Here is a 13,182-nt window from a genome sequence, read left to right on the forward strand (position 1 = left end):
AGTGTATTGAATATTTGACTATGGATGCAGTCCTCCCTCAGGGAAGAAAAAAAAAAAAAAAAAAAAAAAAAAAAAAAGGTTAAATCTAGGACAGAGCTTTCCTGGAAGAATGTTTCCAAGTGGAGGGAGAAGAAGAAAAACTTTTAATTATCTAAAGAATCACGTCTGCACTGAGAGTAATAGTGTATATTGGTCAAAGTGTCCGATCTGAAGAAATTTCGTCAAGAGCCAATAAAAATCGATCGGAAATAAACACAGCGGGTACATAAAGCGCAACGGCGGACAGTTTTTTTTTTTAACATTTATTTAAATGACTTTGTTTACAGCAATTTGTAGACGATTGCGTTTTTGTTTTTGTTTTTTTTTACTCCTCCAGTTACAGCTTTACTTCTGACTGATACAAAGTGCTGACACTGGAGACTCCTTCCATACATGTCAAATAAACGTCTCCTTACAGAAAACCTCAACATACCGACCTTTTTTCTTTTCTTTCTTTCTTCTTTTAAAAAGAGTCCGAGTCCGTGGGAATGAGAGGATAGTATAGAAATTCGAAGGTATTAGAAGGAGCACATTAATATAAAGCTGTGATTTTCAGCTGGAAAATGTCTGAACACCAGAATAAGAATTCAGGGATAATTCAGAATAAGGCTGTAATTGGAGTCTCTTACCACACTATACTCATCAGACCCCCTACCACCACAAGAACAAATACACTGCTAAGCTATAATAAGCATGCAGATTTGCATTTACAGTGTGCAATTATATATCTTTTTTTTCTTTCTGGCAGTCCTGCGATTTGAACTCGAATCCTTCCAGTCTCTATAACAGAACCTTAATCACTGAGCCAGCACCACTGCCACTCTTCCTCCGACTCCCAGCATGGGGTAAATTTACCGATTACTTAATTGCACATACTGTGCAGTATAATCACACTCTCCCAGCACTCTGCACTCCAAAAGTACAAGTCTGAAAGATGTTCTCTGGGCAACCTGGAACAAATTCTCCAACGTTTTTCAGCTGTTTGTTGTCAGGTCGCTGTTCGGCTTGATCCTCAAGGAGTGTCACACTGTTAGAGGAAAATAATCAACAACGGGGTGGTGTGATGGAGTAGAGTCACAGTCGCTACATGAAGCGGGTTATTTTTGCTGTAACGGCACGTTTTATTCCTCTTACACGGCAGCGATTTGCCGATGGTTGAAATGTTTTCTGTGTAAAAAGAGGGACGCTTCATTCGTGTTATCTTACTTGTGACTAGGCCTATAGTTACGTTTATGTCATATACGCAGCTTTATCGCGGACTGGTGACAGTTGAGACTCCTTCCATAAGTGATAAATGTCTAAACGTTTGCTTACAGAAGACGTCACCGTATCAACGATTACGCACGTCTTTTAAAACGTGGAGCGTCTGCCGTACGTGCGAACGAGCCGTTACCACAGACACGATGACGTGTTAGAACGGGCGCATTAACACAACCCTGCGATGTGCAGCTGCGCTACTGTCAGAGCCGCTGTTATCGGAAACCAACCAACACCTCCTGACCAAACCGAGTCTGACCGAGTTTGACTCACCAGCGCTGAATGAACTTTTATAGAGAATATCAATAAACTCCGAAAGTGACCACAAATGTAATTTCAGCATCTGGGTTCTTGGTTATTCTCAAAGTTTCTCCCGGTTATTCTCATAAAGGGTTTTTTTTTTTTTGTCGGGCTGAATTTCTGTTAAAAGCGCAATTTAAATTCTTTTCAGTTCTGTGCTACAGTACCCCCCCCCTCCCCCGCCGCCCCCAGCCTTATTCCTCACCACTTTCCTTTATCACTTTGTATATAGTACTCAAACGTCTGAAAATGGATCACACCGAGATGCCACCTTTGATCGCATTTCGCATTTCACAGCTGCTTTGCTCGACATCCGTTTCTTCTTCGCTTCTGATTGCTTCAAATGTGCCGCTCAAATAACTGAGAAATGACTGCAGTCGCTAGATCTGTAAAGTGTCATCTCGACGTGTTTATGTATAAATTACGCACGCGGTGTTAGCGTTCGGTGGGAATTACTCGGGGATCAACCTTTGAAGGAAGAACATGAGCTCCTGAAACGTGAAGCACTTTTGAGAGCCGTTTGAGATATCAACATGAGCTGGCCTGTCGGAAACTTTCAGCCCGATGGAAACGTGTTTGCTAAATGATCCAGCTTGGGTTTTTGAGTAGCTACCCGGTCATCAAACACAGGAAGACGTGGTCAAGCTGGTAAACCTACAGATGTCTGAATCACTGCTATGAAAGCAGCATTGGAGACAAGTGGTTTCAAGAGAACAGCACAGCAGTAAGGAGATCTATCGTTATTTACATAAATACTATGCTGGAGAAGCTGGGAAATGCGGTCTCGAGACCCTGTGTCCAAATGAAACGCGCTCGGAACGTATAAACCAACGGACCGAGGCAGGTCTACCCACTCAACTTGGGTTACAGCCTCGAGGTGCTTCATATCACGTTACCACCAAATGAAAACAATTCACCGTCCTGTTCTAGTGAGTTGTCTATCTACTCTAAATGTCGATATTCTGCACCTATATCAAAGGAAACGACTCTGAGCTCTTTGTGCCGTGTGAAGGTCACCTTAACTATTAGAGAAAGAGTGTACGTTTTCCTCCACACCTCAAAGTCATCGCCTCGTCCAACTTTCCAATCTTTTGATCTACGGCCAAGTTATAAAATAACTCCACGGGCACCGACTACGCCTTTCACACTCTGCATCCGATCCCCTTTTAACCAGGTTAGAGGAGGACGGAGCTTATTTAAGCCGATCACGTGATGCCGTTTTGCCGGTAGCACTCTTTGGGTTAAATTAATCAGCAATCGAGGGTCATGGCTTCTTCTCTTAATGTGAAGGAGGACTCGATAACCCAGCTGCCGCGGCCCTGACGTGTACAATACCGCACGGCAATCCCTTGTCCGCCCTGACACGACTCCACTAGACCTAACGTGATGGTTCAATTTAACCGTGATCCCATTTAAGCTTAAGGTATGGCTTTCTCAACAACTGAGCCTTGATATTCAATTTGGAACATCTGAGAGAATATAAAATCCCTTTAACCCGATGCCTTCGCACTGAATGCACAATCGATGCTCTCAATGGCTACAAGTTATACCGCAAGTTACCCCGCCATAAGCAACGGATAATAGCATATCCCTCATGGACGATTAGACCTCTGCAGAGAACATCAATCAGTAAGCAATCGGCAAACACAATCCGATAAAATTCTCCGTCGGGGCTTTGCGTGTTCGCCAGCAGCCACACGTTGGGCATTTTTAAAGACCATTTTTTATTTTTATTTATTTATTTTTTTTTACACAAGTCATTATTCCCAGATTTCCTCTCATTAGAAGATGTATTTATTTCGAGAAAACAATTTAATAAGGAAGCGGAAAAGGTTAGAAAAGACCAAACAAAAGGAAGAAGCGAGTGCCTCGGATCAAAGCTATCCGTTTTATCAGAGGTGAAGTGATGCATACCTATGAGCCCGCTGAAAGATTCAGGCTTCATCGACAAATTTGTCACAACAAATAAAAATCAATGCTTTTATTTATTTCTTTTTTTAATCCTTTAGCAGAGTCAAGCTTAGTACAGTACAACTCTGACTGGAGCTTTGTGGGTAAAAACATTCAACGATTTATAAAACTCACAAAACATTTGCTTTACCGCCGGCATCTCTGAGTCGCGTGTCATTCATACGAGCCAAATAATATTCCTTGTCTGTTTTTGGTCTTAATGAATACGCAAGTTGTGGCATTTCTGCCAAAAATAACTACACAATACAGGAAGGAGCCGAGGCAAATCTAGAGATACGACCGAAGGGCAGGTATTATATTCGCAAATTCATAATGATCGATTGATGCCAGAATGAAAACGTCAACGTGTGCTTTCACTAACTTTTTGTTTTTCTTTACAGTGCGCTCTCGGGAGTGTTTTAGCTGAGCATCACTACCGGTGTTAGCGAGTTAGCGCCATTATCTGCACAGGAGTCAGCTAGCATTACCGACCTTACTATCAAGGTCTATCTCGATTTGTTACGGCATATAAACCCAGCATTCAAACGGTCCAACGTGTTGACATGCACATCCGAGAGGAATGTCGCTAATTTTTCCAGATTTTGGAAGCGTGCGGTAAATATTTGTCTACACTGAGAGCTTAAACGTGGATTCCACCACGTTTTCCGTTCCGAACGAAGCGAAATAGGGTCAGGGTGAAGGGACGTTGGGGGCGTGTCTATAGAAAGATGATTTACAGAAGGTCCGGGTCAAAGACAGTCAATGTCCACAACGGGACCTCAGCTTTCCAAACGTGTTTTCTAAGCCACGTGATACACTTATGCTGATGTCGTCGATTAACCCTCCTATTATGTTGGGAAAAAAGTTACATCCATCATGTTATGGGTTAAAATGACTTCCATAGATTAAATACACACAAAAACAGCAGAGAACAGATTCAAACAGTCAACCTTTATATAAGACGGACGAGCCTATATAAGAAGAAATATTTGCATATAAGTTCATGACCCTGAATGATCAGCATAGTTCGAAGGGTATCTGCAAAATCAAAGGGATTTTATTATTACAGAGTTTGGGATATGTGGTTTACCTTTCCAACATACTGCGGTTCAGATCCCATATATTCCTCCAGCACAAAGAACTGGTTCCACACCCACCCTCGTTTGACTCTCTGAATCCCCGCCATGCCGTGCCTCCTGTGGTCCCTCAGACCCCCGTGGTGCTCCTTTCCCCACCTGTGCATTGGAGAAACCAAGCTCTCGTCCAGGATACACCAAAGGAACAGCAGCACACAGTTCCCCGTGAGCATTGGAAACGTTTCGGCGTGGACCTTCAGCTTGGAATACTAAGCGACTCCGAGAGCCGGATGATGATGAACGCCGAATCCGGGGTAAAATATGCCACAGTGCTTCGCAGACATTGATAAAGATCCAGGGCTGCTTGAAATTTTCCAGTGTTCCACCTGTAAGAAAGAGGAGATTACATGGATCAGAACATTCCCGTTCCAAATTTCCGAGCACGTCCAGGATGATCTATAGGGTTGTTTGGTGCATCCATATGTATAGAGAAGAAAAGAATTGGATGTCTTTTCTGTGATGCCCTATTCTGCTTTTTATCTCTGAAGCACTAAAGCGTATCTTTTTGCCCCCTCGAGTGTGATGTAATCTTACAGGAAGGATTTTTATTTTTTTTTAACAGATCATGGTGCAACAGGAATTCGAGCAAACGTTGATAATTAGCGCTCCTGAATTTAACAATAGAAAGTTTGAGAACTTTAAAAACAGGGGCAAATTCAGCAACTTTAGCGATGTAAGCTTTTTGACAGGACTCCAGGAGTACGTTAGGAGGGTAATGTATTGGTTGTTTGCAATGCATTAGTCTCTAAAATGAGCCTGCTTCAGAATCGAGGATGCTTATGGCCTGATTATGCAGATGGTTTATCATGAGCACTGGGAAAATACACACTCTGCAGCTGCATAATTGGGTCCAAGAGAACCCCTCGACCATGCAGGTGAACCAAATGAAGGTATATTGAGGCGAAGTTCAACATTAAAATGTAAAAATACAGGAAAGCTCGGCACAGCTCTCTGTGGAGAACGCTCTCTGTAATTATCTAGGACTACCTGATGTAGATGAAAAAGAACAGTGAAAGGAAACGTCAATCAAAAATGCTAATGTGGCTAGAAACAGTCAAACATACGTCGCTCAACGATGCTAATCGGCTAACGCGTAACAGCTCGCTGACGTGCGTTTTGAGTGATTCCTTCCGTTCCTTTAAGAGTTAGTTAAAGGTGTGAGAAGTCTTCGAGGCAAATCTAACGTGCCGGATACCTTGGAGGAAAACGTGTTTCGCTAATCGCCAGACAGCCTCAAATAGCAAGTGATGACAGTTCTCAAGCAGTCGCAGAGCTCGTGTTGAGCGTCCACAGGAACACCGCACCGTCCCCGGAGAACGGACTCGCATGTCATTACACAGCAGGCCTGTCGAATTCTGCATGCTGATTAATTTCCAGACAGTAGTGCAGCTGCAAATCACAAGTTTATATCAATCTGCTCATGTTAATATGTTATTGTTTCTATAGTAACAGCTCATTCACCTGGCGCTCTCTACTCTAGTCTACGGTGGATGCGGAACATAAACATTTAACATTCATGGGAGGACTCTCAGGAGGAATTAAAACACTTCAGGACATTCTATTACAGCAACATAGTCGTCTACACGTCTATAATAACTACGCTCCATCACAACACCCGGATGTTATGAACATTCTTCACGATATTCTAACTACGTGATTTGGATTGAACAACAATAACGGCTAAAAAACGTAGATAAGACACCAGGGAGTCTTTCAAAAGTTATCCGGAGGAGAGGAATTATAGCTGGGAACGTGCAAAAACACGAAAATGACGGTATCACGCAGCGGTCGTTTGAACCGAAGGAGCTGCCGCTTCTTCACGATGAAAAGAAACTGAATTTATCATGTCTGGTTTTATAAACTGTTCTTTTAGAGTAAACGTTCTTGGCTGACGTGTAAGATGTGCATTGTTATGCTGGAGCGTGAACAACAGGAAACCGCTTCAGGGCGCTTTGCATTAGCAGTCTGGAGTAGTTACAGGACTAAGCTGCTTATTGCTGAATAAACATTCGGCGTTTCAGTAGGCCGCAGCTGGCCGAATCACTGAACCTGCGCTGTCACATTCGGTTAGAGGAAAAAGAGGCTATTGTTAGCCAGGAGCTTGCAGCTAAGCAGAAAGTTAGGAGGTAAGCAAAAGGGTTGTTTGAGGAAGGGAGCTGACAGTACACCCACGCATGAGCGATTAAAAGCAAAAGAATGCAACTCCTTAATATTCTTGAGCTTTTATTCTGTTATAAGAAGGTAGGAAACAATGCAGAGTCATGCTAGCCAAAAAAAAAACAACACAGCAACAAAGTAAGTCGTTATAACTTAAGATTTGATGCATCCTTGAAATTTCTCCCTGTGATGTCCATATGTCAGGAATAAAACACTCTGTGTCATGCAGTAGTAGGAAAATAATCAACGACGGACTTTCTGCGACCTCCCCAAAGATGAATATTCACCTATAACCGCACATCCGCAAGTGTTCTATTCCCTTTTGTGCCACATCAATCATTAAGAATGATACATCATACTTTTTTTAATCCATATTTATAGTTGCATTTAATGTTGTGAAGCACGTGTGAAGCAAGTTAGATTCTGTCCTCACTTACGTGACAGTCATTCCCTCACCAGTGTCTCTGTTTTCCCTCTCTTGAGGTTAATAAGACCAAAAAAACAAACAAACAAACAAACAAAAAACGCAAATCATACACTTCTGACTTAAAGTTACACCTTTACCCCTGAGTGTTCCTCAGCGCTGACACTGGAGACTCCTTCCGTAGTCGTTAACGTAAAGTCTTCCTGATTACACACATTTGTGATCTGTTTATGTGGAGCGTCTACCGCACAAGTCGGTGTGCCTGTGGATGGGCTGTTGCTATAGAAACGACGACGTATTGCAACGAGCGCGTTAATGTGCTAAACCGGTGATTTGGAGACGACTGTCAGAGCCGCTGTTCTAGAAACTTCTGACCAATCAGAAGCTAGGATTCAACAACCACGTAATTGAACCTCGAAACCGCTGGAACTCTGATTAAAGTGGATTCCAATTAACAGCCAGCATCTCTCACTCTCTTGAAAGTTCATCTAAATCAAGCTAGCGAGCAGGGATTAGCATCAGCAGAAGTGACATATGCTGCCTCTGGCACACAGACAACATAGCAGTGGTGCGAACTGGCAACTTGATGTCTGCATTCTCCTCAAAATAGGCAGCGAAGATGCTATTTTTGCCACCAGATATGATTAAAATGAAGATGTAGTCCAGAGAGAGAAGCAGAACAAACAGATTGTTGGCTTTCAAAGACGGCATTTATATTTATTAGCACGTCACCATATTGGCCGTCCGCCTCTCTGTGAATGATTACAGCGTCCAGGGAAGACACATGGACTGTTTGTGTCTCACTTCAGCAGCATGATTTACTGCGGTATTCACTTCTAATTGTGAACTCATTCATTCCTCTGTATATACAACTACAAATGAGGACGTGCTGGGCGATAAACACATAATAACGAGACGTAACACAGCCACGCCAACACACCAGCTATACAGACTCTCATCGAAGCCGAAGTGTGCTTCATTAACAAATAATAAACAATCCAATATGGCAGACATAATGATATATAATTAAATAATAATAAAAAAACAACTTAGCAAAGATCATACATGGGAAAACAAACCATCTGGAAATAGTACAGGCTGAGAAGTGGGTATACTGTTTGTATATAACGTAATGACTATATGTATTTGTTTAGTTCAGTAAATAAACAGAGTTTATCTATCTGTATTCAGATTTAAACCCTGAAGTGGGTGTGGCCTATTCCAGACACAGTTCCTCAACCTCAGCTACATCACTGCATAACAGTCACAACTGGCCTCAACTAGAGACTTGTTCTGGACTGTCCTTTTTAATCCCTCGCACGTACGTATTACTTTTTTGTTTTTCCAGCGATATTTTCTGTCAAGTTTATTATTCTATAATATTTTTTTCCCAAAATGTAAACAAAACACCGTAAAACATTTCGGGTGATTAAACTTAGAAACGAAAGGTCACCTGCTGCCTCAAAACCACGGGTAAAGTCAACTCCAAGTTTTACAAGTCAAGACAATGGATTCCTTTAGGTTTCATTTTTGAAAAACAAACAAACAAACAAACAAACAAACAAAAACGTATAAACTTGAGTTCAATATCCAGATATTCGTCATGGGAGTTGGAGTTAAAGAGAAGAAATAAGTTCATGTAACTTGATAGGGCTATCATGTTTTATGCCGAAGTAGCAGCCTCATTTACAGTAACCCATCACAACTCTAACCAGGTGGTTACTAAGGACGTTGAAAATGCACGTTAATCAATATGGCGTATACCTGTCGTGAAATATACATGATATGTTTCAATTTTTTGTCTTTTGTATACATTGATATCACCTTTGTGATTCTAGTCTTGTTTACGCTCCTGTCCTGTGATTTGTGTTACCTGATTGTGCGCACCTGTTTCATGTTAGCTCTTGATTATTTTGTTTGCTTATAGCCTCCCGTGTCTGTGTGAGTTTGTTTCTCATTTTGATATATTTATATTAGCTTGTTCTTCCCGAATCTTTGCTATAGCCATTGGCAGTGATTATTGGATCAATTGCGTATACACAATTAAAGAGCAACACCTTGTACGTTTTATCCGTTTATTATTACATCGAAGCGTTAACTCCTCTGGCATGAAGATGTCTGAGAAATTTTAAGCTTTACAGAGCTGGCACTGGAGACTCCTTCCAGAAATGTTAAATAAACGTCTCCGGACAGAAAACGTACACAAAAAAACGCACACGTTTCTTCGGTCCGTTTATCATAACGTGGAGCTTCTGCGTGCAAACGAGCCGAAACTATAGAAAAGCTAAGATATTAGAACGAGCGCGTGAGTGTAAACCTGCGAACGACGATTAATCAACACCAGTCAGAATCCAGATTTCATCAGCGCTGTGGTGTAAGAAGAAGAAGTTATTAGGACAGTCATTTTCAAACCTATAGAGAGACGGAGAGAACAGATTGTCTTTTTATGACTTTATTCATTATTATTAACACTTGGCCATATTGGCCGCTCGCCTCTCGTCGCTCGTTTTTCACCGTGAGTCATTGTTCAGGGAAGACACATTCGGGTTGCGCTGGTCTCAGATCTGGAGAATAATTTAATACCGAAGTCCCGTGGAATACGTGGATATGATGAACTTTAGATTCATATTACAAACACGTGATAAAACCTGAAGCCTGAGAACATCTGAAGCAATTAGATCCAGTCTGAGATTTTCAGGCAGGAAGGAAACGCTGTGCGGAAATATATGCAATCAGCAGCGAGGCCTGTGCAGCCATTAACTGATTTTCAAGGGCCGTAGATCTGCTAGCCGTCTGCGTCCTTCTATAAGAGTGAAGGGCACCGTCTTCAAGTCCGGTTTTGTTTTTGTTTTTTTAGTAAGAAACGTGTCACAGTCACTATAGCGCTCCTGGACGCGGATGCACTTTGTTTGAAGAGCTTACTGACCTTTTCAAAGCCAGGCTTGTCAACAGCTCTTAAGAGACTTAATTAATACGTGACATGAAGCGGCGTGCTGCTTACTCGTGTTGCTGTCAAATTAAACAAGGTGAAAAGCAAATCACTCCTTTTGCTCTTCTGAAGAGGCCTAGATTTCATATTTATATCCAAAATTAAAGTCCCTAGTGGAATAGTGTGAGGATTGTGATTTGATTGCGTAGGTTTTATATTTACACACCAGGCAAGTGTGTTCAAGAGTGCTTTCAGCCTTTTTGCTTTTTTTATACAAGTGTCATGTGAAATTTACACATGCGCTTCTTACATGATTCATTTATTTTCACTGATGTTTACACGTGATCTTAACACAAGATTGAGTGATTTTTTTTAACTGTTCATTTTTCACGTGATTTTTACACCTTTTATTTTCACGTGATTCCTACGCGATTCATTTATTTCCATGTGATTTCTACACAATTCATTTCTTTTAACATAAAGCCTACACGATTCATTTATTTCCACATGATTCCAACACGACTGATTTATTTCCACATCTGATTCCTACACGATTCATTTATTTCCACATCTGATTCCTACACGATTCATTTATTTCAACATCTGATTCCTACACGATTCATTTATTTCCACATGATTCCTACACGATTCATTTATTTCCACATGATTCCTACACGATTCATTTATTTCCACTTCTGATTCCTACACGATTCATTTATTTCCACGATTCCTACACGATTCATTTATTTCCACATGATTCCTACACGATTCATTTATTTCCACATCTGATTCCTATACGATTAATTTATTTCCACATCTGATTCCTACACAGTTCATTTCTTTTCACGTGACTGTACACACCCTTCATTTCTTTTCACGTGTGATTTTTACACATTTTTTGATTTTTAATTTTTCTTACATGGGTTTAAATTTTCCCATTATTTGAACACAGTCCATTCACAGTATTTTCATGTTATTTTTTTTTTTTAACATAATTTTATTTATAACATTATTTTCACGTGATTGTTTTTTTTTACACTGGATCGATTTTTTTCTTTCTTTCTTTTTTTAAATCCAGTTACGTCTCTCCCATCACCTCTGTGCATTTTATGTGAGGTTTGGGTAAAACAGGCGTTAATATCCAGCCGGCCATCTCAGATGCTGGCACGGACCAGTGAGCTGAGAATCTGGGTGTGGGAGTGGAAGATGGCTCGGCCCAGGGGAGAGAAAAGCCATTCCGAGTCTCTGTGTTGGTCAGAAACGCAGGAGGCGAGAAAAGGAAAAACGACAGAATATATGAATATATGATGAATATATGATTTACCACATTCGCACTCTTTAATTCTTTCATTTGGGAAATGTGAATTGGAGAGAAACTGACGATTACACGTACAAGTGCGGACGATTTATTAATACCTTTAACACAAAGAAAACAAACCGTAAGGAGATCATAAACGTGACCGTGAACCGGCCGAGCACGAAGAGAACGTCACAAATGCTAGACAACGAGTAACACAAAAGCCAGAACTTAAATACAAATGCTCATTAGAAATAAACATCTCCCAGGTGCGTGTGAGATCATGTGATGTGCAGGGGCTGATGGGTAATGTAGTCCGGTGCTGTTTTAGCTATGGATTGAGTTTACACATTATTTTGCTACGTGATTATTTTTTAAACACGACTCGTTCATTTTCACATATTTTCATGTTATTTTTAACACAACTCATTTATTTATGTTTATACCTGCGTGTGATATTTATAAATAAACTTTTAACAGAACTTAATGAATGAATGAATGAATGAATGAATGTAAAAGCATCACACAGTACTCCATGTTCATGTTCATGTTCATGAATGTGGTGGTTGTTTATTATATTCTCTCACTGTTATATAAAATAATATGGTTTATAAAAGTTTAACGGGTTTATTAATGAACCCAGAATGGAAGAGTTACTAAAAACGACCAGTATATTCAGTGAGGAACGTTTTTAGCTACAGGACTTAAAACAAACCCTAATAAATCTCATCCCTTTTCTTCCCTCCACCCTGTGACCTCTGTCCTTATCGTCCTCTCCCTCCGCTCATCACTCACTTCCTTTCTCCTCTTGATCTACCACATCCCTCATCTCAACTTCTTAAACTCTTAAACTTCTCCCAGCTTGTAAAAGTTTTCATTCAGGAGCCCGACAGTGCCGTCACTTTTTCAGTGCAGACAGACAGCTTGTTAATGGGACTCCGTCTCTGGCCGCTGTCTCCGGTTCAATTTTTGACTTTCTCTTCTTTCCAGGCACAGTGAACACGTCAAAAGTTAGAATGTACCTATGAATATTAAATCCTTCCCACCCATACACACACACACCCACACACACACACACACCCATATACACACACACACACATTGTATAGATGATATACCTCGACTTGACAGGAAAAACCCCTCAGGCAAACCTAGACAAAAAATTAATTTCAAATTTCCATTAAAAAAAAAAGATAGACCTCAACGTTCACTGTCGTGATGTTTTTCTGCAAACTGTGATGACTCTTTATTGCCTTACAGGGTTGCCAGGTCTGTGGGGAAAAAAAAAAAAAAAAAAAACACTGGCCATTTACTGGTTTTGGGGTTCGGAGCACGGGGAATAAAATCCGTAAGAAAACTCATATGCGTGTGACTCTCCTGAACCTAAACATCATAAAATAGTCTTGTATTATTATAGATATTCTTTAACATATATATGCATATTATATATCTATATATCACATTTATAGAGTTGTTAATTTCATACACATAGCAACAATACCTCATTGTACCTTTTGTACTGTCATGCTTTTAGGAGAAGAATCAATGACCTGTTCAGTGACACGTTTCTCTGTTTTCACTTTGGTTAACGGTTTCCTACATTACCCACAATGCCGTGCTGACAGCGGTGCGGTGGAATTCATCCCCCGCTTGCTCTCCAGCTAAAGAGAGCGGTGCAGCGGCGCTTTAGTCC

At 40.8% G+C, this 13,182-nt stretch overlaps 1 protein-coding gene across 1 annotated transcript in view; it reads right to left on the reverse strand.

Moving 5' to 3' along the window:
• Nucleotides 1–5,003, reverse strand: part of cdh12a (cadherin 12, type 2a (N-cadherin 2)) — a 29,731-nt gene extending 24,728 nt beyond the window's left edge. Inside the window, exon 1 of the mRNA XM_017495094.3 lies at nt 4,637–5,003. Within this exon, the coding sequence (XP_017350583.1) occupies nt 4,637–4,855 (219 nt within the window). The 5' untranslated portion in view covers nt 4,856–5,003. The remainder of the gene's footprint in view (nt 1–4,636) is intronic.
• Nucleotides 5,004–13,182: the final 8,179 nt, after the last annotated feature.

This window comes from Ictalurus punctatus, chromosome 20, assembly GCF_001660625.3.
Source record: "Ictalurus punctatus breed USDA103 chromosome 20, Coco_2.0, whole genome shotgun sequence".
Classification (NCBI taxonomy): Eukaryota; Metazoa; Chordata; class Actinopteri; order Siluriformes; family Ictaluridae; genus Ictalurus; species Ictalurus punctatus.